Raw genomic sequence first — 26,533 nt, 5'->3', positions numbered from 1 at the left:
GCTTTCTTCCCCTGTTCTCTCTCAGGCCACTCCAAAATTGGAGTGGCCTCGGAGGGAACATAAGAACATAAGAAATTGCCATGCTGGGTCAGACCATCAAGCCCAGCATCCTGTTTCCAACAGAGGCCAAACCAGGATACAAGAACCTGGCAATTATCCAAACTCTAATAAGATTCCATGCTACTGATGCAATTAATAGCAGTGGCTATTCCCTAAGAAAACTTGATTAATAGCCATTAATGGACTTCTCCTCCAAGAACTTATCCAAATCTTTTTTGAACCCAGCTATACTAACTGCACTATCCACATCCTCTGGCAACAAATTCCAGAGCTTTATTGTTGTGTGTTGAGTGAAAAATAATTTTCTCTGATTAGTCTTAAATGTGCTACTTGCTAACTTCATGGAATGCCCGCTAGTCCTTCTATTATTCGAAAGTGTAAATAACCAAGTCACATCTACTCGTTCAAGACCTCTCATGATTTTAAAGACCTCTATTATATCCCCCCTCAGCTGTCTCTTCTCCAAGCTGAACAGCCCTAACCTCTTCAGCCTTTCCTCATAGGGGAGCTGTTCCATCCCCTTTATCATTTTGGTTGCCCTTCTCCATCACAACTATATCTTTTCTGAGATGCGGCAACCAGAATTGTACACAGTATTCATGGTGCGATCTCACCATGGAATGATATAGAGGCATTATGACATTTTCTGTTTTATTCACCATTCCCTTCCTAATAATTCCTAACATTCTCTTTCCTTTTTTGACGGCTGCAGCACACTGAACTTCCTTACCCCTCCACCCCACCTTCCCTTCCCTTATCTCCCCAGCTCTTTCCCGCCTAGCTTTCTTAATTTTGTTTTAAAACTTACTTCAGCCCTGGGGTTGAAGTAAGTTGCGCGCACCGGCCAACTGCCAGCACGCGACCCCTGGCCCAGTGGCCGTGCAGAGGCCTCTGGCCATGCCCCTGCCCTGCCCCGCCCCGGACCACTCCTTTTGTAAAGCCCTGGGACTTACACGGGTCCCAGGGGTTTATGCATGCCGCCGGGCCTTTTGAAAATAGGCTCGGCACGCATAACCTTTTGAAAATTCGGCCCATTGTGTATCAGTTTCTACTGTCCTCTCCTGTGGATTTGAACTGGGAGAATATATAGCAAACAGGCATTATCTGTTATCAGAATAATGTAGGTGTTTATGTTAGCTGGAAGATGAATAAATTTGTTTTTCCTCTGTCATCAGCCCAGATTTTCAATTAGGTGTTCATACCTTCCTGAGGATGCCATAGTAAAAGGGGCACCTCGTTCTCTTTTCCAATCCCACTTTCTCCCAAGTACTGCTCAGACTGAGGGCAGTGTCCTATTGGACTCACCCCTTTAAAGATGCAGGAATGGGTGTGTGACATTTGGAGCTTTATAAAATAGAATTATCACCTGAAGTCTGTTTTTTGTTGATTTTTATGCCACCAGTACTGTTAACTGTTTGTTTCTGTTTGTTTAAAATAAAAAGTTTGAACTAAAAAAAACAAAACCAACAGAATCATCACCCACTTGCCCTTATGCCTTCAAGAGGAAAGTTCTGATGGGAAACTGCAGCTTAAGTTTAGCAGTGCTTGTGAGAAAGTGCTTCCAGGATTGAAGATAACATGCCCCTTTAACTCTGGAGCATGCACAGTGTGAGTTAGCTCCCCTCTGCTGCTCCTTTATCTCTGGAGAGGAGGCACCCTGCTCTTTTGCCTTTGTCACTAGGAAGTAAATCCAGCCCTGCTTGTCAGCAAAGCAATAGCTGACAATAATGGAATTCAGTAAGGTTGCTACCTGATGGCAAAGATATAAGCAGCTCCAAAACAGATAGAAAGGGAGAAGGTTGAAAAATTCACCTGGGAGATGATTATACATACTACTGTACAAAGCTGCTAGAAAGACAAATACTTTTATTTATGCAGAGGAGTTTAGCTGGGCCTTGCACTATTCTGCAAGTTTTCTGTGTCAATTCACTTTGGAAAAAAATGAATTACTATGTTGCTGTGATTTCACTTGAAGTTAGATTTTTTTGTTTGCTTGTTTTGTACAAAAAGTGTTCTTAAAAGTGTCAGCACCCTTCTTGTGGTCCTGAACCAGTTTGTAAATAGCTGTAAATAAAACCACTCTTTCACAGCAAAACCTGTTTGAAAAATAATGTTTTGGTCCTCTTGAACTGCGGAATCACAGAAGACCAGAGCAGCCCTTTCCATTATATATAGCAAAAGTTATAACCATAGAAATACATATACTATATCATCCTAAGTAAGAATCAGCTGAAGTCCATATTCAGAGTCATTTAGGGGGTTATTTTCTAAAAGTTTATTGTGTGCGTTTATCCTAACACACATGATAAACCCCTATCGCACGTGGAAAGGGCCTTTTTGCGTGCGATAGGATGCAAATAAGCTGGAGAAGAGGAGTCGGGGTGGGGAGGGAGAGGAGTCAGCTGCGGCACCGCTGCCGGCGATAATGTGAGGAACATTATCGCCGGCAATAGCGCGGCGAATAGCACCACCTTTTTCGGTGGCGCTATTTGCACGAAAGGCTGCAGCCGGCCGCATTGCAGCCAGTGAAATCACACCGCTGCAGTGTGAACAGCTATGGCCTTTCGCAGGCCCCCCACTCCCTTTTTTGCGGGATTCATCATTCTGCGAGGAATGATGAATCCAGCCCTTAGTGAGATAACTTACTAGTTATCTGGCTAAATGAATATTTGGGAACTTATCTGGCTTAAATAAAGCTGGGTAACTTATGGGGGTTCCAGAGGCATTTTGAGAAGGAATTACATTATCCATATAAGTTAACTAGCTAAGGGCCTCATTTTCTAAAGTATCACAGGCCTGCGCTACTTTAGAAAAATGCGGTAATGAAGGGCAGAGGGCCAAAACAGGGGGGGGGGGCGGTCCTGCGATAGCCGGCAGCGATCGCACCTCCGCGGTGCGATCGCTGCCGGCATCGCGCCCAATAACTCCACCATAGAAGGTGTAGTTATTGGGTGCGAAATAGGCAGCGAAAAGGCCCTTACCTTTTCGCTGTCCGCGCAGTCCTTGCAGTGTCGGCCCCGGTGACGCCCCGACTCCTCCTCTTCTGGGGCCGACTCCGCCCCCATGTAGGTAGCGCAGGCGTGCGCTACCTTCGCTAGCTATCGCAGGCTTGCGCTAACAGCGCAAGCCTGCGATAGCCTAAATCTGGTCATGTCAAAGAGCTAACTTTAAGATAACCAGCTCTATTCAATACTACAGCTGCCTCTAAAGGTAGCCAGGTAAGTTCATTTGGCTAACTTTCCTATCTGGACAGTAACTGAATATATAGCCTAGCTATTTATATCTGATTTAATAAAGACATTTTCTCAAATTATAAATCGAGCAGGCTTTTATTATGATACTAAAACATGAATCACATTATTGAAAATATAAGATGAAAGCCATAAATTACATACAGTATTTATTGTATATATTTATGTTTCTCCTATCTTTTTAATAATCTGATTTATGTTTTTTTTCTGCTGCTAACGACCTGGTTTATCAGCTGTTTTGTCTCATTTTGTGACTATGAGAAAATTTCTTGAGTAAATCATTTCCAGGATGTCTGTTTTATCTAGGGTTTGCATGATTCCATTTTGCCAATTGGATGTGTAAGGATAGCTAATAAAAGTCTATTCCTCAGGGCTGGTGCTGGGGGATCAGAAATAACCAATTTCAGGGACTGTGGGAGGTGGACAGAATCATTGCCTGTCATCCAGTTTATGACCTCATTGCTGTACAGCTCAGAACAAACTAAACTACAGAAGGAAAAGAGAGGTAAAGAAAGAGGTAAAACCTATTTTATTAGGTTATGCTTGTAGGAGCCAGACACATAAAGGAGCAGGTATTATCTCCCGTCAGATTGAAAAGCTTGCATTTTATAAAAGTGCTGGAGCTGAAAAATATTAATAATCACTCCAAAAAGCAAACTGTTGCATTTTATTATTGTAGCAGACCCTGCGGTCACATTACCATTAAGTCCTCCTGAGTTTAGTATCAGCTAGCTAGTGTAGGATGGTTTAGTTGGGTGGATCCATCCAGATACAGCCCCTCCCTTCTGCAGGGTCTGAAGTGGCCATTTCCCTGGTGATGCTAGATAGCAGCTCCCTTGCTATAGCTTGTGAGGCAGTCCTTTTAAGTTAACAAAGAGTTCAGAGGTAGACAAGAGTTTCTCTTTTGTTGTTTTACAGGCCCAGTCACAGGAGCCAAGCAAGCTCTGTTTGCTAGTCCTGATCAGGATCGGGAGGGGTTTTGCTTTCCAGTCGCACACTGGCTGGTCTGGATCTTTCCCTCTGTATACATTTTTTGGAATTTAACTTTTTAAGTGGTAGGAGTCTTACTGGAGCCTGTACACCTCCTGGGCCCAGGGAACAGGGAAGCCTGGGACTGGAACTGTGCGGGTTAGGGAAGACCTGCCTCTACGAGGAAGGGGGGGACGGGACAGTGACCTGCTGTAAGGGTACACTCCAGTACTCTCTTCAGTTATTGGAAAGATTTATTTAAATAGCCAGGAGGAAATTATGACTACCCTTCCTCCCTGTCTGGAGCACAGAGAGTCCTGCTTCAAGGGGTCCCTTCCATCAGGAACCACATCAAAGCAAAGAGAAACCAACTAACTGTGATTAAAAGGCCAAGCCTAAAATCTGTGAAGACACCCACTCAGTGCTTCTAAACCCTGGGGAGAGAGATTGATTACTTCTCTGTGCAGGGACAGTAACATTGTATCCTTGCCAGTTTCTGCCCAGTCCCAGGACACCCTGCCCATCCTCGGACTCTATTTTTTCTAAAGCCATAGATAGTAGAAGTTCTCCTGGCTCTGGCAGCCAATATTCCTGCACAGATTGAGGAGGTGACTATAAAAGAGAAGATTCTGGGGTGCTGTGGATCGGTGTTGTGCCATTTTCATATATTTTCAAAGAGTAAAGATTTATTTGGACACTAACACAGTGACTTTTTTTTTTTGGCACTTCCAGCATATATAAGGAGTGTTAATTATTCTCTCACCCCGGGAAGTCAGGAGAGGAGAGTTAGTCACCCCACACAGGGACCTGAGAGGACTCTTTTCTTCCAAAAGTCGAAAAAACCCTACACTTTGGGAAGGACGGGAGACCAGAGTCCCTGACCCTGGGACATATACATTCTTTTATGGCCTCCATTGGAGTGCAATCTGCAACCGGGGATGGGGGTTACATTATTTTGAAACATCATGGAATAAATTGCACTATACTATTTTTGACTTGACTGAAAATTGAGCAGAACCCACTGCATTTTACTTATTGACTTTAGTTTAAATTCATCATTTTCAAATGAGGTAGCATTAAATTATGGACAGAAACAAAGAACTCAAAGGGCTCAATTCATCAAAATTCTGGAGTTCATCTTTTGCTACAATGCCATCTGTTGAGTCTGATGGATGAAAGTAATCACCATCCTAAATTTAAGAGAGACTTAGAGGCTCTGCATCTCTCAGAAAAAAATAGAATAAACTCCTTTTCATGCGAGTTTTCTAATCATCCTCCACTTGAAACTGCATAAACATAGGGGCACGACGTTCAAACTGTTTCTCTGGGTGTGCAAAGCGTACATCGGTGCACGCCCAGAGAAACAGCCATTTTATATGGGTATACACGCACGTTATTAAACAGCCTGGCCACATGCACGGGGCACCAAATTTTTAGTGGGTGCACAAATCCCGCTTCGACCACTTAAGTCAGGGGATTTTAAAAGGGGGAGTGTGTGCCCACGCCATTGTCAGTTTTATCAGTTCCATCCACCAGTTCACCCAGTTACCAGCTAGGGTCCTCCAAATCCCCCCTGCTTTGATAGCCTACACTCCCCCCCTCCCCCCCCAGTTACCCCAATCCCTTTAAACCCCTCAGAAATGGCTCGATCCTTTTCTTTTATAACTTAAGATGGGGGACACCTCAGCACTGCCAGGGTATGTAAGCATTTACACGGACATCTCCCGACCAGGCCCTGAAATGCCCATGCTCTGCCTAGACCACACCCATGATCCAGCCCTTTTCTGAAACTTTTCAGATATGTGCGCAGTAGGTTTTATGCGCCTATCTGGGAACTTTTTTTAAAATATGGTTCGATAAGCACAAGCCTGGCTTCCTCATGCATTCCTTAACTGAGACACTTGCCAGGCTTTTAAAATTCACCATTTCGGAAGGAACCTTTGAAACTCTCTGCATTTGGGACAAAGTTCATGGCTGCTTTATACGTGTAGAGGGCTGCCAGTTTTCAAATACATTTGATACCTACCCGGTCTTTAACTTTTCACTGAGTTTCAAGCCCTCCCCCCCTCCCCTTTTGGACTGCTTTCATGGACTCTAAAGTAAGGGGCACATGTTTAAAGGACCATAGGGGCTGATTAAACCTGTTCCCTGTGTGCCATTAAGTACAGGCAAGGACTCGCTGTCAGGATTTGTACATTGTTTTGTTTCTTTCCTGCACTAGCACGCTGCATCATGCCAAAAGAAAATGAGCAGCAAAAGCAGGGTTGAGCTCCAAGGACCGAATGTTAGACTCTTCTCATTTTTTCCTTTCCTTCTCTGCCCAGCTGGACTTGTGAGCCAATCAGGTTGGTCCTTTCTGTTTTCTCCGAGGCAGACCAGTTTCAGGGAACTGCTGTGCCAAAAACTATGGCAGAGCTGTGTTGGCTGTAGAAGCATCTGCCAGAACCTTTGGAGGGAGAGAGAGAAAGAGAGAGAAAGATCCAATTCACTTCTGATCCCTGGGAGGAGTTTGACTGATCAAAGGATTCCTGAGGTGGGCTCCAGCAGTTTCAGGGCATGACAGAGAGGCTGCCTGTAAGTTCTCTCTTGCTGGACTGTAGCGGAAGCAAGGTGGTACCAGTAGAGGCAGATGTGAGGCTGTGCTGGGGGGGATTTTGGACTACTCACAAAGACCTGTACATTTTGATTGTTTCTTTCCCACTGGCCAGAGAAGAACTGTTGTGTGACTAGAGGGAACAGATGTTTCCCCGAGAGGAGGCCAAATGCTCCATGTATCAGCAGGCAAACGTTTGGACCACAGGGGACAAGCGTGATTTTTGAATGGGATTGCTTTCCAATTGTGTGGCAAACAATCTCCAGGGAGCCCTCATTGACCCCACACAGTGTGTCCACTAAAATCTAGGATAATATTGCTGGCTTCAGGGCCTCCATACCCCAAGGACTTGTGTGTAGACTTGTGAAAAGAGAACTCTAAGGAGCTGCAGTTATACTTTCTTATTTGCCCCCTTTTGTTTTGTGCTCTGAGGGGAACAGTGGGTGGAGCAGGGGATAAATAGTGTTTCCCTGTGTAACTGTTAATCTGGTTTGTTTTTGCTGGGGTGATATAATATATTGTTTTGAGGCATCAGCCATTTCTAAGGTATCTGTTTGCTGGAATTGATGTACATTATCTGTGCATATTTCAAGTACATTTATCTGTGCTGTCAGGAAGTTTCTACTTTTCTTTTTCCAGTTTCTCTTTTATTGGCAAAAAATTAGCATTGTTCATTATTGGTTTCCTGTGTGGTTTGGGGCATGCCCTGAGCATGGCATGGGGGGGGGGGTGCTTTAAATGTTGTTTCAACCCTCCACCCACTGTTAATATGTTTTCCTTGTAATGTTGGCCCCCTCCCTTGGTACCTGGCAACCTAAATACCTCAGAGGAAGGTCACATACCCATGTAATTTGTACCACTTTCAAAACGTAAGTTTATGTGTACTTTCACTTTGATATTTACTCTAGGTACAAAGACAATTACATATATTTTTGTGCAGGTACTTTTTCCATGAAGAATAAGATGCATAGAACTGAAAAAAATACAGTTTTATTTTCCTCCCTCAGCCGAAAATTGTTTCTGGGAATGCCTCCCCTAAATGTAGATAAAAGTAGGTGCATTTTAGAGTAATACATTTATTTCTACCTATTTGTTTATTTATTTATTGGGGCACATTGAGGGAAATTATCAAACAGTAATTTTACATGGGTCAGTCATTTACCCCCATAGAACTGATAATTGTTGTCTGTCAGCTTTCATGTAATATTCATCCTTATTATCTATTTTGAGTATGCACATATGCATAACATCTGCATTTGAGCAGTAAAGCTTACTGATCATGCCTTGGCTGTGATGTCACTATTAAGTAAGTGCGAAAGACTTATCCACATGTCAGTCATCACACTGCCTCATTTAAATATTTTCTAAACTATTTAGTTCAGCTCCATAGAAAGTAATGGGAAGAGTCTAGCATTCAAATGTCACTACTGTGTACTTTTTAAATGTCTATCAAGACTGAAACTAAGTCAGCTATATTCTCAGGTTTTAAGAGAAACAGAAACATAATTAATGAAAAGCAAAGAAAGATAGGTGTGTGCATGAGGGGGAGGGGAGGCGGCAAGGCATATTTATTTGTTGATTGCAGCCACAAACATGAAAACTATTTAGGTGCCTCTCTAGGTATAATAAGGACATCTAAAGCAGGAGCAGAGAACTCCAGTCCTGATTAGTGCTGCAAGTTGATTGGATAATTTTCAAGATATCCACAATAAACATGCATGAGATGTATTTGCAGCCAGTGGAGGCAATGCATGAAAATACATCCCATGCAAATCCAGTGTGAATAGCCTGGCCAGTGTGACACTCAATAACTAGAGTTTCTTACCCTTGCTATAAAATATAGATAATTTGCATATTGCACACACATTCTCAGTACAGGATTAATTTATAAAACAACAACTTCTTATCAATTAGCTTATTGAATGCAGAATTTAAGAATTGTTTGGACTTTCATTAACATCTTCATCTTTTATAAAATGTAAAGAAACATAAAATCATAGAAATATGTTGGCAGAAAAGACTATATGGCCTATCTAGTCTGCCCAGCCACACAACTACTCAGCTCCTCAATCCCTAACACACAGGAGATAGCTCACAACAAACAAGAACCTACTAGAGACAGGACCTCAACCTTTTAATAGATATCAGTAGTTATAACTATAATCAGCCTCAGATTCAAAGGAATAGAGGAATACAAAGGCTCTATATGGCACTGAAAAGCAATGAACTAAGTATAGAGCAGCCTGGAAGATACACATTGCCAACTTCCATTCCAGGAAAGTAATGGCCTTGGTTCATGATGTGATGGTTTGTCAATGACCACATTTGCCATAGCTCTCTAGAACCACTATAAATTACAACAATTTGCAGATCTGAGATCAAGTCCAAATGGCTGATGATAGCATTTGTGTGACAAACAGGTATGTGGAGGAACTGAAACACAAGTGGAGGGTATGTGAGGTAGCAAGTGGTCTATACAAAGTCCAAGATGAGGCACTATACAAGAGACATCCAAATGGCCATTCACCACAGGACTGGTGAAAAAAAGTGTTGAGAAATTAGAAGTAGGATCCAATGTTTATCCTGATAAGGACCAATCTTTACAAAGTATAAACCTTAGCAGGGTGTTTAATGTCCCAGGGCAGAAAAACATATTTGTTATCTTTCGGCCTTCTCCAGCTAGTTGGTCTCCATTATCTTGAGCTTTCTATACCAGAGGTGGATTCTTTCTATAGAAGGAGACTCTTGTCTATGGCTCAGACAGTGGTATAAACATCCTGTGTGTGTTGATATCTATAGCATCTCCTAGAGGGAAATATTGTGACAAAATAGGTAAGACCAGGCACTGGGTATTAACTAGTAATTTTACTGATTGCTAAAATTCAAATTAAAGTCCATCTTTAAATAAAAGTGTGCAGTTACAGTTGAATCTTTTACAATTAGGGTATCTTATCTTGGGTAGGTGTCCTTTACTTCAGCAAGCTGGTAGAGCTTACATGATGGTGTAAAATGTGCACCTAAGTTTTCCTAGTCATCTACTGGGATTACTATGACAGGGGTCTCCTTTTTAACATGACAAAAACAGTCCTACCTGAGGCTCCAGTTTCTTCCCGAGCACCCAGCCCTGTGTCCTGGTCCCAATATAGATGGAGATCCATATGAGATCTCCATGATCTTACTTGACTCATTTAGTTGTTCTGAATGGTGACTTCTCTGGTTGAAAAGTCTGTGATCTCAGGAACCTGCTATTCCAGTCTGGCTCCCAATGAGGAGGGGTGACTTAAAATGTCCTCCTCACAACAAAAGAAAATGTACTTCCTTAGTTAAAAAACCTTTCAAGGCTTGTGTTCTAATGTCACAGGTGCTTGCCACATTCATGGGGAAAATGATCTCACTGACATTCAACCCCTGTCCTCTTCCCCAAAGGAGCAGAGTTTAAAAACAGCCCCCTTTCAAAAATGGGAATCTTTTGGCCATCAAATGCCTCATTACAGTCAAGCTTGTCACAGGTGCTTGCTACATTCAGGGAGTGAATGGGCTCAGTGGTCTTGAGTCCTAAAGTGGGAGTCCCACAAGGGTTCCAGCAAAAAGGATATCCACACTGCAACTAAACACCAATAGACCCTCTGACAAGGTGTGCATAGAGTAGAATACCTTCAAAACCAAAAAACTGATGAGGCAGGGACTCCTCACCAGGGAGGGAAAAACATACATCCTGACTTGAGTGTCTGACCTGAACTGACCATAGCCACACCTTAAATTGCAATATGACCGGGTTATAAATGTTGAAGCAACCAATCTCAGCTCTCCAAAGTGGGAGGAGGGCAAGGGGGAATGGAACTATGTAGAATGGAAATAAGGGCATGTAGTGGCATACTGGAGGGTCCTGCCACAAAAGCATGGTATGACTTAACATTATCATAACAATTAAATGGTTGTTATGCTAAGACTTAAAACAAGGTTATATAAAAACCTGCAAGCAAAAGAATGAAAATGCAGTATGTGATATTAATCAAAACATCAGAAATGTCATAATCCATACACAATATATTAGTGAAGAAATGTACACATGAAAATTGCACAGTAGTCTACTCAATAGAAATGTGTTGATATCTTCCTATTTCTACTGCAATGAATAATAAAAGTGTGTAAATTGAAAAGTCTATAAATTATTCTGCCTCACAAAACAAAGAAAGATTAAAAACATAGATAATGAAAACAGATAAGGACCATAGGGCCCATCTACTCTGTCCCAAAAAACTCTAGTTCAGGTATGTACAGGATTCTATGCAATATATTGTTGCATTGGAAGGAATGTAGAAATTTCCTTGGCAACTAACCACTGCAAGAATTCCAAAGGTTAAATCATTTCTACGGGTATAAAAAATTCAAAAGAAAGGTATTTTTTTAATTCAACTAGGAAAAGACATCACACCTAGTCATGTCAAGCAACAAGGCATGCTGTGTATACATTTTGTTAATCACTAATTCATTTATATAATTAAAACTATAGTTTTTTTCCTCTTCTCGTCTTGCATAAACTGAGAGTGCATAAATCCACCGCCATGAATTATTATAATAGAGTTATATGTAGTTTAGTAAAATAATTCTCAATGAGTCAGGACCAACATTTGTATTTCAGTATACTTACGGGTGCTTCATTATATTAAGTCTGATTAAATATGCTGTGGGGCAAACAGATGACAGTCTGGCTGCAGTTTGAACTTAAAAAGGCAAATGTTTGCTGTGGTTCAGATACTGACTGTTTAGTAAAAATTTGACAGGTGTCAGAGAGGCAGATGGGGGAGGGGAGGAAAATGACTGCTGCTATTATAGTGACCCTTGCCATCCAAAAGAAAGTCATGAGGGAAAAATCTGTAAGGACAATTTTCTCCAGCTTTTCAGCCACCTGGTCATGATGCCTGATGCTGGAAATGTAAAAATGGGAAAATAAAGATGATAAAAATGAAAAAGATTAATTACAAAAAAAGCAAATAAACCATCTCTAAAAAAAAAAAGGGGGAACATAATCTGAAACTAAAATCCAATTAATTTCAACTGGTATTATGTTATGCAGAGAGTCACCATATGTAAAAGACAAGACTGATACGAAATGCATCCAGTACATCCATGCCACTACAGTCTGTATTCCCTCACTGGGAGGCCAATGTACTAACCCACGGGATTTCCCACAATTTAATGGCCTCATTTGTGCATAAGTTTTCTACCCATGCAAATGAGCTGACTGGAAAACTTGTGCACAAACCTAAGCTCCCAGGATGTCCAAAAAAAAAAAAATATGCCTTATTAAAGTGTAGTTATCTCTTTTGCAAAATTGGCTTGCAAATAGATATGCATAGCTGTTTCAAGGAATTCTGAGCTAATGAACTGCTTTTTGCATGACATTGCATTGTAGCAGTTCATTAACTCAGAATTTTAGCAGACTATGCGTGAATGTTTACTATGTGCAGTGAGATGTGTTGTGACTTTTTTTTTACAAATACTTGTTAAAACATGCAAGAACCTAAAACAATAACAATCTTGCAAGTTTGGGGTCATTTTGCACATTATAAGGTGCATAGCCTCCGTCTGCGAAAAATTTGCACCCTTTACCATTGGCCTCATATTATGTCAAAGATCTAAATATATTCTTTTATTGCATATAGTGAAACCTAATCTTCCCATATTAGAGTAAAGACACCAGTCCAGACAGGAATTACCAAACTTTTATGATGATGATGGGTTGGATAAGTAATAACATGAAGGATAGATATTGAAAAATAATAGTCACCAGTTTTATTATCAGATTAATTTGTTATGTTAAGGAGCCAAACCAAGAAAACTCAACATAAAATATACATTTTTTTCTCTCCAATGTTCAAACCGTTTTTAGGTGAATAAATTCCTTACCATTTCGTTTTTCAGAAATATACGTGTTGCACCCACTAGGGTGGGTGCCCTGGCAATACATTTCAAGCAGTAGGACTGCATAAAAACCATTTTATGTGAAGTAAGAGCTATTATTATTATTATTAACTAAATACACTGGCACAAACTCACATTGAGATAAAGTGACTTCCCTAAAGTTACATGGCATGTCACTAATAGAGGAAATTTAATTCTGTACCCAGGATTTTTCTTGACTCATGTTTGATGATCTAGCAATCAAACAACAGGTAGTGAAAAATCCAACAGAAATTCCAAGAGTTAATTATAAATTTCTGTTTTCTTAATGAGTTACTTTACCCTGTGCATGAGGAATGTCATAGTCACAGCAGTCAATAAATGCAGCAACATAGAGTCAAGCAACTAATGGTGTCATGTTCTTAACAAGGAAAGAAAAAAATACTACATAGAGCTATACTTTAGAAATGCAATATCATAGTAACTAGTTTAAGATGTGTTTACAGATTAGCAAATAATAAGCAGAAAAAGCAAGCACTCAAGTTCTAAACCACTCAGCTGTCTTAAATAGTGAGTTTCTCATGCTTGCTTAGCTTGAGACTTTGCTAGCCATTAACTTCATAAATATCTCGGTGGTGAGAATAAATATACAAGATCTGTAAGGTTTAGTTTCAAAACCATTTATGCACATAAAACCCCAGTTTTATGCACAATAAAGGCTGTTCTAAAATTGACTGGGACTCAGTGTGATTAAAATTAGGTGTATAACCCAACTTTGTGTGCACCTTTAAGCACACAGAGGAGAAGTATTCCTGGGGGTGGAGTTTGGGCAGATTTGGTGCTTATGTGCTTTTTTTTTAAAAAAAAGAATGCACATAAGTGTGCATGTGTAAGTTCCACCCTCCGAAGAGGATGTTTAACTTTACATGTGACTGGATGTCGGTACCGGAGTACTTTCAAAGTGAACTTACACTCATAAGTTTGTTTTGAAAATACTTGGAAAAGTCTCCCTGCACAACATACACAGACTCTTTACCATTATGCTGGCTGTTTGATAATCATGCTCTTAATTTTGTATGAAATGGTCTCTTTAGACAATTGAAGAAAAATAAAATAAAATCATTTTGTATTCAAGCAATATGGGAAATGAAAATGATCTACCTCTTCAATTCTGTTTCACTGTGTCCTGCTTTTAGTGTTTTTCATAACATTTGTTTTTTCAACATGCCAGACATTCATGTACTTTTTTGAAGCCTGTTCAATTATTTGAATGTTTGTTATATCCCCATTTTCCTTTCCTCCAATGAGTATATTTAAATGTGTTAAAGCTGTCTTTGTAGGGTTTCAGCAATTTCTGTAGTACTTTTCTGAATCACATTTTCTACAAAACAAACTCTACAAAGAGAAGCTTAAGAGACTCCAAATGTATTGGAGGAAAGAGTAACATAGGGGGAAAGAAATATTTAGATATTTTGAAGGTGTCAAAAAAAGTATAGGAAGTTGAAATTTTCCATAGAATTCATGAACAAGCAAGCATAATGTGAAGTTTCAGCAAGAAAGGGTCAGAAGAAACATGAGAAAATCCTTCTTTGCTAAAAGGGTGTTGGATACCTGGCAGAGATAGTGGCAACCAAACCCATTACAAAGTTAAATCATGCCTTTGCCAGATATAGAGGTTAGAAGGCTGCAGTATTGTAAACAACCAACCTTTCACTCCCTCAAAAGCAGAGATAAGAGGAGAGGAGATAAGAATTAAAAAAAAAAAAAAGGTTCAGATAAAAGGAAGCACAAACTAGCAATACACAAAATCCATGGGATACCTGGGTTGGAGCCAACAGATTACCCATCCCCAGAATCCAGCTGAGTTGATGCTAGCAGGTTGGTGGTGACCAAGTGCCTTCAACAAGGACATACACAATCAAATGGTGGGGCAACAAACTTGTGAATTGTGGTAGCTGTTTATATTATGACAAAGCTTGGTGGCAAGACAAGGAAGATGTAAGGGCCTAGGTGTTGAATTAGGTATAGGAACTTATATGTTCATCTACTCAGAATGGTAGAGAGCCAAAGGGGAAGACAACAGAACCTGACTTAGATAAGGAGTGAACATTTCCAAGTAGTGTAGCTTCTATGACTGGTAGCTGGGATATATCCTTGACAGTATAAGCAAGAAAAATTGGGCAGACGTAATGGTCTATATAATCTTCATAATGTATCTACTACTGTACATTGCTTAGTTGCTTTGTACTTTCTGATTTATTTGTATTTTCAAACCAATGAACATGGATTTTCAAAGAGGTACCCCACCATTGACCCCTTTACAAAACAAAGTTTGATTCTACAGGGTTCAAATCCAAAAACACCAGCAGAGTCTAAAACTAGTATACCATGATTGGTTGCACAACTCAAAATGTGTCTGTTTCATGACCCTTTTGCTGCCTCTTTTGGTCTTATTCGTAGTAATTCTTTCATTTTCCCCAAATATTGTTTCTTATAGTTTTTTTTTTTTTAGGCCAAAGGCCTGATCCCTTTGTTATAACTAAAATTGTTCCACTATCTATCCCTGATTCTGTTCCTTGGCTATGTATGTGATATTCATGTTCTTTGTTTATAAGACCCTGCATAGAGGTTTATCAACACAGCAGTGCACCAGTTTTATTAAATTTTGAATAGTAAAAGTGGTTAGGTAAGACCAGCTTTCAAAATTGTAAGTTTCTGATATCCTCAACACAAAAAAAGAAATTTTGGAATACTATAAGAATCTTATTTTAATTGCCAACTGAATTATTTAACATGTTTGGTTATCACTGCTATGTCAACAAGAAATTGTTTATCTTAGTAAGTGAAACTACTTCAGTAGTTATTCAATGCAGTAATATAAAATATACTGCTAGAAAACTTGACAGATGGTGTTACAGTGTTTTGAAGAATAATGCCAGGTATTTGGTGTGCTAAGTATATTACCATACACCCAGCTTTCAGAAGCTGCTCACCTAAGTCTCTTTTAATACAATCAATCTCTCTCTCTTTAAACATATATATATATAACTTTATCTCTATGTTGAATGAACTGGTACCAGTCAAGTGATAATTTGGGAAATCTACTAATTTTCTTGCATGCAATTTCTGATAAGTAACCAATCAAGATGTATTAAATATATTATTTTAATTTAAATTGGGGATATTAGCATATTTCTTTTATGTTCCTTTTTATGTTGGCTCAGTTTTGACTCCTGTTTTGTTTGCTTTTTTCTAGCTTCTTTTAGTTCATTTATTCTTGTATCATGTTGTTCACTGCATTGAAGCAATAGATATCTCCCCCTGCTGGAAGGAGATCAAATTACAATATGCAACATACCTCTGAAATAGGAAGGATTAGGCTTCATTATCAAACATTTTTTATGCCAGATGCAAAAGCTACTGTGATGGCCCATTAAGCCTTCAGGCAGCTATTAGAAGTGCATTGTATGTCATTATTCATTTTGTACACTGTAATATATGACATCTACTTGCTTCAAGCCTAGCCTAGTCTTAACAACTTCATTATCAACAAATATAATTCATGTCTATGGAGAACAATAGGTAACACCTACTATGTAAAACCAGTGAAAAATGTTTTTCAATTTAATTATTCTAAAATGTAAAGACACTAGCATATAGAATGATATAGTACCAGCTGTCCATCTGTGCTGTAGGTCAAGGACAATCAGAAACATGGTGGCATTTCATAAAGTATTCACATTTTGTATATAGATTTCTAAATGTAATTTGCTTTTAAATCTGCTAATGCAGACTTCATAGTCAAAATTTCCCTATGGGGATATATACATACTTTTGACTCCTACTTTAGAAGCAGTTAGCTATGTTTTTGCATGTTTTCCCATGTGTTATACAGCAGTATTTATCTTACCTAAGTCAGATTATACATGATCTTATTTTAATGAAAGGAAAACAACAACCAGACAAAAGTGTGTAAATGCTTTAATGGGTGGATAGTTCCTCCTCTAATTCCTGGAAGGCCTGCATTAATTATTCAAAAGGATTAATATGAAAATGCATAGTTTGTGTAATTTGTAGGCTATATTAGATACTGAAGTTAAACACAATTTTATTTAGTAAATATTAATTATATTTTAATATTTATTATTAATACAATATCTAAATATTTATAGATCTAACAAAATCATATCAAATTCAATCTATCAAATAGATATATGTTTGAAAATGTAACAAAATATTACAATTTTGGTAGTAGTACACTTATTTACTACGGTACAAAGAAACATGATTATTTAAATACAGTAAACACCAAATCAGCTTTCAAAGCAAACCACTAGCCAACCAAACGTTTTCAAAGAAACAAGAATAACTGCCTGCTTTCTGCTAGAGTGGATGCTAATTTACTCATTAATGAAGCAATGCATTATTAATGAAGAATCATGAGAAAGAACACACCCCTCCAAACATTTCCAAGGCTAAAATTGTAAATCCGCACAGCTCAGTAGCTGACCACCATAGGTATTACATTCTTTTCTGACAGTTGGAAACCATTAGCTTGAAAATTAAATTTTCAAAGTAGTTACTTTCAACAGCTTTTCTATTAAACCTCCGGAGACAATAACTAAAATAGAGTCATAAGGTCCTAAAATTCACTTATTTCTTACTGCTAAATCACTACAAAAAAATCAACATAAATATGTGAAATAGAAATAAATGCACAGACAATGCAGAAGTTTAAACATTTTATCTATCGTTCCAATTCTTTCAATTTCCCAAAATATGGCTTGCGAATTCCATTTTGGGATAAAAATTTCAGCACAAACAGAAGAATAACAGCTGTAACAGAAGTCTCTCAGACCAAAGATTGCATATTAGCTTGCACGCTCCCCGAGAGTAGTGGGAAACTGCGACTTAACGGTAGCAGATTTTCCTACTTCTGAAGTGCATTATATACACAGGAGATAATTAAAATTTCTTGGCAAGGAATTATCATCATAGATTACCGCTCTGCATGCTCTATGGATACCTTCATTCCACTACTACGCATGTTACTGTAACAGTTTACTGTAACCATCCCTTCTCATGGTTTTATTGTTGCAGTTGCTTACATTCCATTTAGCAATAGCAGAAAAAAAAAACCAGCCCTCACCCAGGCATAAGATCGCGATATCACAACAAATACAACTAGGAATTCTTACCTTCAGCCAAGAGGCGCATTGAATGAACAAAAGATGGATCCAAGCTATCTTTTTCTGCCATCAGCTCGGGTAAGTATTTATCCTGCTCCATGGTACTGCTCACAATTTGGACTGTCCTCCCGCAAGCAAGCCTGAGTTTTTGCTTTGTGTCCTTGCCCGCCTTATTTAATCTTAAGCTTCAGCTGGCGGTTTGTTTGTTTGGTTGTTTATTTATTTATTTATTTTTAACAGGCTTGGCGTGCCCATGCAGGGGGAAAAGCAACCAACTCCAGTTGTATGGCGTGCACTACACAGACCCTTACTGCCACCTTCCTTCCCCCTGACTCTCTCCCTCTCCCTCCAGCTTCCAGCTTCATTCCAACCCAACGGCCTTAACAAGAAAGGCGGGAAGAACGATGCCCCTCCTGCCCAGCTAGCTTATTGGCTGCTGCCATTGAGAATGTGTGGTGTTATTGGTTAACGAATCCCGTCATGCCTCCTGATTGACAAAGAAAGGTGGGCACGGGTTTTTTTTTTTTCTTCATGAGCTGTCCAAGATGCTGAGCGGCGGCTAAGCGGGCAAGGAGGAGAGTGCTGTGTGACAGTAACTGGAAAGTGATGGTGACCGCCTGAACCAAGGGGTACAGACCAGGGCAGCCAAGAGACACAGTGTATGTCACATTAATAAGTAATTGAGACTGGAAACCCTTGAGACTCTGGAGCTTCTCCAAGCCCTGCTTCTGATTTCGCTTTCAAAACTGCAGCTTTCTTTAAGGGAAGCTTTTGAATGAAAAGAACCAAAATCATTTCATTGTATAATTACTAACTATCGATTTCATTAAAAAAAAAAAAAAAAACACAACATTGAATAACAGCATAATTCAAGTGTCACAAAACATCTATCTCTCTCCATATATCGTATTTTAGGTTTAGAAAAGTAAAATGACTGAATTAATCCCATCAATGATGCGGGGAGGGGGGGGGGGGTTGTTGCTTGTGACAGTCACCATGCCGCTACGCAACGCCAAGGGCTGTGACAGGGCCAGAAGATCTGGCCCTCTATACTGGTTCTATCTGTCCTAATGATAAAAACGGGAGGGTGGGAGGGAATGAAGCAGCTCTGCATAGGACGAAAAGGAGGGGCTGCCCGTGCTGGCTCTCCCTTTTCTACTCCCTTCCCTCCGCCCCTTCCCCACCCCCCCCCCCCTTTAGCCCTGCCTACCTTGCCTTACCCGCCCCATTGTGCCCTGCTCCCTAATGGAGTTGCAGGGCTCCCAATGTGGGCAGTGTAAAGGCTGCATTGGCCCCCTCCCCCCTCCGCCTCCCACTTCCAACATTCGGCGCAATTGCAATGACTTCATTCGAAAAGCAGATTTTATTGGTTGGATAAGATTGGCTGCAGCCCATAAGCATTGAATAAACGGCAATTAGCAAGCATAACTATAACATCATCATTGTAACTATACACAACTGCATAACTGATCATAACAAATTTAGTGACTAGCCCCCCCATGCTTCTAAAAGTTGAAGGTATGAAAATCAGCTGAGGCGGGTGCACACCCCTTGGCCGTATAAGCCACGGAGTTGTCCTTTGATCCCTGGCCGTTGAAGCCATAGCTTCCGTCGACCCAACCGTGGAAGTCGGGAACGTTTGTTCTAATCGCCTCAGCAGCTCTTGCTTCTTCCCTCTCGGCCGTTGAAGCATCGAGGGACTGCGCCGGCTCTGCTAGGCCACTTGCCCAGTCCGAACCGCCTGTTGGACTCTCCTAAATGCGGGGAGGGGTTGTTGCTTGTTCCAGTCACCATGCCAAGGTTCCCTGGTAGCGGAACTGCTTACCGGGGACCCCCCACTCAACCGGGCTGCGGCCAACAGGTGTACAACCGCTTCAATATCCCAACCTATGTCCGATAGATGTACCCCCGTCGTGCCGAAACATCCCTAGGCTTTCGTCTATCAATTCATGCGTCACAGACAAAGCGTCTGTTGATCTTTTTCCTGGCATTTTCCACCGCTGCATGAGATCTTTCCCCCCTCCAAACTCTGTGAGGGGTGATGCAGGACCATACAATCACCGACTGCGGGAACATATTATGCAATACCCGGAGGTCTTTTTGCTTTTTTGTGTGAGGGCTATGCTCTTGGTCTGAGGCATATCATTGCCACCCAGGTGTATGACTAGGGCTGTAGGCGTAACTGGATTGCTATTGTGCAGTTCCAAAACAGTCGGTAATAGCTGTCCCATACCATCCCTGAAATTCCTCTCCAAATCAATGCCATTCACTGCTTTGCCATCCCTAGATGCTCCCCCGTCAGGCGCTGCTGGGCCCGCTTATGTGCCCAACGCACATTAGAGTGCCCGATGATCCATGCGAATGACAGCCTCCCACAATGGCCTGCGCATAAGAAGCAAGAGAAGAAATAGATGTGAAGCGGTGGATTTTCGATGATCATGGCTACCCCTTAACCGCAAAGTAACCCGGCGGCCTCACATATGATCTAAACCTCCCTGACCCCCATCTGCCAATGGCCATGACTTCACTGTCTTGCAGACCCAGGCTGGCTGCTGCTGTCGCCGCTCCTATGCGGAAGGAGTGCGACGAGTAGCCCACCATGCTCATACCCAGGGATGTGAACGCCAAATGCAATACCCGAGCAAACTGGTATCTAGTCAGAGGTAACCCAGATGAATGCACCAACAGAGGGCCTCCACATGTTGAACGCCGAATCTGCAAGTATGATCTCGTGCAGCGAACAGGGCACGTGGTCTCCCCCTGCCATTCGTGGAGGATGATATATGCTCCCGCTCCCAGCTGGTCTGTTTTGGACCTAGGGACGTGCAGGATCAATTTTTTCCCTTCCAGCTTTGTATCCCCCGATTGCAGGCATGCTGTCGAAGGTCCGAGCTTAGCATGAGCTGCCAGCTCACTAACTCTCAGGGCTGAATAAAAAGCCAGGGAGAATGCACATTTGAATAAAAGCGATTCCGCTTCATTGCTACAAACGTTCGCCAGGTATTTGAGTATGTTCCTGAGGATCTGGATGGTAATGGGTTTTCTGCCATCCCTTCCCGGGGGGCTCTCCCTGGCCCAACCCAACATGGCTCTTTTAATAGGAAATAATGCGGAGCAACTGGGAAAACCCCTGAAGCTTAGAGAAAAAGGAAATGCCAGCTAGGCGATTTGATACCGCTGTCCTGGACTTTCCTTGTCTCTTGCAATGCATTACAAATGCCAGCAACGTGGAAACAGGCAATGGCCACTCTACTTCTTCAAGGGATTCCTTCCCCAGGAATCTCAGTATCTCCTGAAGTGCCAGGAGATAGTTCTTACGAGTGTTCACAGACAAAGACCCCAGGATCATGTTCCAAAGTTCGGGGGGCCAAGTAGCCACACCGCCTCAGGTATGGGAGTCGGGGAACAGTCTGCCATCGGCGCTAGTCTGTGCCAGATGAGGGCATTTGATTCAAAAGTGCGTGCAGACAGTGCATTAATGACTTGCCCCGCAGCCATGTTATCGGATCTGAAAATGATGTGAGATCCTACAAGGGACTCCCCCCAGATGACAAGGGCAACCACAAATGGGAATAATTCAAGGAAGGTTAGATCTTTGGCGACTGTGCTGGTGCCACGATTGCGCCCACTGCGCGGCACACCAAGCTCCCTGGAAATAAATCCTGAAACCAACACCTCCTGCCACATCTGTGAATAATTCTAGCTCACTGTTATGCCTTGGGGGGTCCTGCCAAAAAGCTAAGCCGTTAAATTCTGTTAGAAATGTCTCCCACACCAGCAGGTCACTCTTGATTGCCCTGGAGACCCTTATACGGTGGTATTTTTTTGTTGTTTTTTTTAACCCCCGCTGTAGCAAGTGATAACCTGCGTAAAAAGGCCCTGCCCATAGAAATTACTCTTGACGCAAAGGTAAGCAATCCGATCAATGACTGGAACTCCCTCAAGGTGGCTTTCTTGAGGCTGCGCATCTCCAAGATTGTCTCCCTGAGTTTAAAATTTTTTTCAGTAGGTAACCTAGACTGCTGGGCCTGGGCATCCAGTTCGATACCGAGGAAGGTAATTGTGGTAGCTGGACCTTCTGTTTTTTCTTGTGCTAAGGGGACGCCAAAACGTCTGGCCACCTCTTGAGCGATGGCCAGTAGATTATGGCAGTCTGCGCTGTCCCTCCCTACCAATAGGAAATCATCAAGGTAGTATACTATTTGCTTTCTCTCCGACTGCTGTTCGATTACCCAATGCAAGAAGGAACTAAACAATTCAAACAATGCACAGGAAATTGAACAGCCCATTGGAATGCAGCGGTCAAAATAATACTGCCCCTTGAATTGAAAACCCTGAAGGTGGAAGGAGTCTGGGTGCACCGGCAGAAGGCGGAATGCTGACTATGTCCACCTTAGCCATGTACACGCAGGGCCCTGCATCTTTGATCAGCTGGATTGCAGAGTCGAAGGAGGAGTATGACACCACACACAAATGGGGGTCAATTTGGTCGTTAACCGAATTACCCGGCAGGAAAGACAGGTTGTGTATGAGCCGGAAATGGCCTGGCTCTTTCTTGGGTACCATTCCCAGAGGAGATATTACTAGATTTGGAAAAGGTGGATAAGGGAACGGGCCCGCTATCCTACCTAGCGCCAATTCCGCTTGAACTTTTTTATCCGCCTTCTCCTCATGCATCGCCAGTGATTGCGCATTGCTCGGGGGGCAGTCTAACGCTAAAGGGGGTAAAGATTGAATAGAGATTCGGAAGCCATACAGGAAACCAGCATAAATTTGCTCCGCTTCGGTGTGGTAGGGATAACGATCTAGCCACGGGCGCATTGCCTCAACGCGGACCGGGGTTGGGGCTCGCAAAATCAGGTGAGCGTCCCACCTGCTGTTGAGGAATCTGCCTCAGTTGGGATTATCTCGGCACCGGCGTCAAAATATGCTCGTGGCGATCCTAAATATGGCTGCCGCCATGTGCTGACCCCCCAAAATGGCCGCTGCCATGTGCTGACCCCGCCGCCCTGAGCTGACCCCCAAAATGGCTGCCGCCCTGAGCTGACCCCTGCCATGTGCTACTTTAAGATGGCTGCTGGCAAGCCCTTACAATAAGAACCACAATACCATGCTAAGATGTAAGCTGACCTTTCATTAATATTTTAATTTACTTTGCATAGAGCTGCATAGCGCAGCCTAAATCATCATATCTATCAAGCTGAGAGTCCTGTACCCCTTATAATTCAGTATAAACGTGCACATGGGACAGCTGTCCCTTTAAATAATAACCAAATACTAAATATCACCTTTAGGATTAATATAAAAAACATCCTGTTAACCTGGCTGAGCACTCAGATGCCGTACCACTGTCCCATAGACATATCATCAGAATTCCCAACTACGGGGATGCTGGCTACTTTTTAATTGTCAGATTACTTAGGTATAACAAAGCATATCCACAGGTTGTTGAGGTAGCATGGTAGACATGAAGCCTGCCCACTTCCTAGCAATTTAGAGAGCGAGGGGTAAAGCAATACATAGAAAACGTCGATTTTAAAGTAAAGCAAGCCTACAAGATCAGTGCTCTAACCACTGAGCTACCAAGCCTGCTACTGCCAGCCATGTGCTCTAACCACCTATGCATTCACCATGTGCAGACCCCTTCAATGGCGTTTCTTAAAAGGCTACAAGTGAATGATAACCAGCCCTGCGCTCGCTGCCCTTTCAATAAATACAGCAACATGCAGAGCAAGCATTGTGCTGAAAGCCAGCCATGAGTTCATAAAATATATATATATATAACAGGTAAAGTGTGGCCATGTGCCCATGGCGTTTCACTAAATATATATTAGTTAAAATATATATAACCAGCCATGTGCTAAGGCATTTCCTTAAATAAAATAACATTCCAGGCGGAAGCAGCCATGCATTCAAAACTTTTTCATTAAATAAAGTACTGGTAATGCAGAGCCAGTTCAATGCAAAAGGGGGGAGGGGGAGGGGGTGAGCATACCTTCCCGACCTTAGCAGCACAAAATTACCATTAATATTCTCAACATTTTGCCTATAAGCCACACAATTTTTGTACTTTACCCAATGATGTAATCAAAGAAATCGTTCCTGCTCCTTTAGCTGATGTGCTCCTCTTACAGCACAGCCGTGCTGGAGGCAAAGTGAAAGTAAAAGCAAAACTGTTGTAGCACAGCCGTGCTGAGATCAGCCTGTTACAGCACAGCCGTGCTGAGATCAGCCTGTTACAGCACAGCCGTGCTGAGAGTTGAGCCACCCCAGCTGGGCTCGGCAGCGCTGGAGCACGAGGAACCGGGAAGCAAAACTGATATAGCAAGGAGGTAAAGTTGCTTGATCCTAGAGGTGATCTGAAGCAGCTCTGCACAGGATGAAAAGGAAGGGCTGCCCCTGCTGGCTCTCCCTTTTCTACTACCTTTCCCCCCCCCCCCCCCTCCTCTTAGCCCTGCCTACCTTGCCTTACCCGCCCCATTGTGCCCTGCTCCCTAATGGAGTCGCAGGGCTCCTTAGCTTGAAAATTAAATTTTCAAAGTAGTTACTTTCAACAGCTTTTCTATTAAACCTCCGGAGACAATAACTAAAATAGAGTCATAAGGTCCTAAAATTCACTTATTTCTTACTGCTAAATCACTACAAAAAAATCAACATAAATATGTGAAATAGAAATAAATGCACGGACAATGCAGAAGTTTAAACATTTTATCTATCGTTCCAATTCTTTCAATTTCCCAAAATATGGCTTGCGAATTCCGTTTTGGGATACAAATTTCAGCACAAACAGAAGAATAACAGTTGTAACAGAAGTCCCTCAGACCAAAGATTGCATATTAGCTTGCACGCTCCCCGAAAGTAGTGGGAAACTGTGACTTACCGGTAGCAGATTTTCCTACTTCTGAAGTGCATTATATACACAGCAGATAATTAAAATTTCTTGGCAAGGAATTATCATCATAGATTACCGCTCTTCATGCTCTATGGATACCTTCATTCCATTACTACGCATGTTACTGTAACAGTTTACTGTAACCATCCCTTCTCATGGTTTTATTGTTGCAGTTGCTTACATTCCATTTAGCAATAGCGGAAAAAAAAAAACCAGCCCTCACCCAGGCATAAGATCGCGATATCACAACAAATACAACTAGGAATTCTTACCTTCAGCCAAGAGGCGCAATGAATGAACAAAAGATGGATCCAAGCTATCTTTTTCTGCCATCAGCTCGGGTAAGTATTTATCCTGCTCCATGGTACTGCTCACAATTTGGACTGTCCTCCCGCAAGCAAGCCTGAGTTTTTGCTTTGTGTCCTTGCCCGCCTTATTTAATCTTAAGCTTCAGCTGGTGGTTTGTTTGTTTGTTTGGTTGTTTATTTATTTATTTTTTTTAACAGGCTTGGCGTGCCCATGCAGGGGGAAAAGCAACCAACTCCAGTTGTATGGCATGCACTACACAGACCCTTACTGCCACCTTCTTTCCCCCTGACTCTCTCCCTCTCCCTCTCCCTCCAGCTTCATTCCAACCCAACGGCCTTAACTAGAAAGGCGGGAAGAATGATGCCCCTCCTGCCCAGCTAGCTTATTGGCTGCTGCCATTGAGAATGTGTGGTATTATTGGTTAACGAATCCCGTCATGCCTCCTGATTGACAAAGAAAGGTGGGCACGGGTTTTTTTTTTTTTTTTTCATGAGCTGTCCAAGGTGCTGAGCGGCGGCTAAGCGGGCAAGGAGGAGAGCGCTGTGTGACAGTAACTGGAAAGAGATGGTGACCGCCTGAACCAAGGGGTACAGACCAGGGCAGCCAAGAGACACAGTGTATGTCACATTAATAAGTAATTGAGACTGGAAACCCTTGAGACTCTGGAGCTTCTCCAAGCCCTGCTTCTGATTTCGCTATCAAAACTGCAGCTTTCTTTAAGGGAAGCTTTTGAATGAAAAGAACCAAAATCATTTCATTGCATAATTACTATCGATTTCATTAAAAAAAAACAAAAAACACAACATTGAATAACAGCATAATTCAAGTGTCACAAAACATCTATCTCTCTCCATATATCGTATTTTAGGTTTAGAAAAGTAAAATGACTGAATTAATCCCATCAATGAATTACATCTGTGCAATAATAACTGTACACTGCGGTTTTCTTTCTAATTATAATGCTTGGCTTATCCTAATTTTTTCTAATTAACGCAAGGAAAACCTAGAATACAATAGATTTTTATAGTGTAAATGTCTTCATTTATTTACGTGGTGTAAAATAATAAGCAGCAACCAGCACTAGAGGGTGAGATTAGAGTCTGTGCATCATTCCCAAGAAATGTTATTCTGCTGCTTATCCAAACTGAGTTAGCTGAACAGGGTTTCTAACATCTAAATGACCGGAGGAATCTTGATATTTCATGGTGTTAGGTGATGGCTTCCATAAAAAGAGCTGCTTTAAACATATGTCTGAGAGGAAAAAAAAGTAGTTTTGCACATGTAGGAGCAATATTTTAACATCTGAAACAAGTACATTCCCTTTGAAGGCAAACCTGCCACCTACTGAAACATGTAATGCATATAT

General features: G+C 41.6%; 1 protein-coding gene across 2 annotated transcripts in view; it reads right to left on the bottom strand.

Moving 5' to 3' along the window:
- KHDRBS2 (KH RNA binding domain containing, signal transduction associated 2) overlaps positions 1–18,066 on the bottom strand; it is a 1,412,749-nt gene extending 1,394,683 nt beyond the window's left edge. For both annotated transcript variants that reach the window (XM_029595673.1, XM_029595674.1), the window contains exon 1: positions 17,976–18,066. In XM_029595673.1, coding sequence (XP_029451533.1) covers positions 17,976–18,066 — 91 coding nt within the window. The remainder of the gene's footprint in view (positions 1–17,975) is intronic.
- Between the last annotated feature and the right edge of the window lie 8,467 nt (positions 18,067–26,533).

This window comes from Rhinatrema bivittatum, chromosome 3, assembly GCF_901001135.1.
Source record: "Rhinatrema bivittatum chromosome 3, aRhiBiv1.1, whole genome shotgun sequence".
NCBI lineage: Eukaryota > Metazoa > Chordata > Amphibia > Gymnophiona > Rhinatrematidae > Rhinatrema > Rhinatrema bivittatum.
Note: the sequence above shows the minus strand (reverse complement) of the source record. Positions and strands in the feature narration are given on the sequence as shown.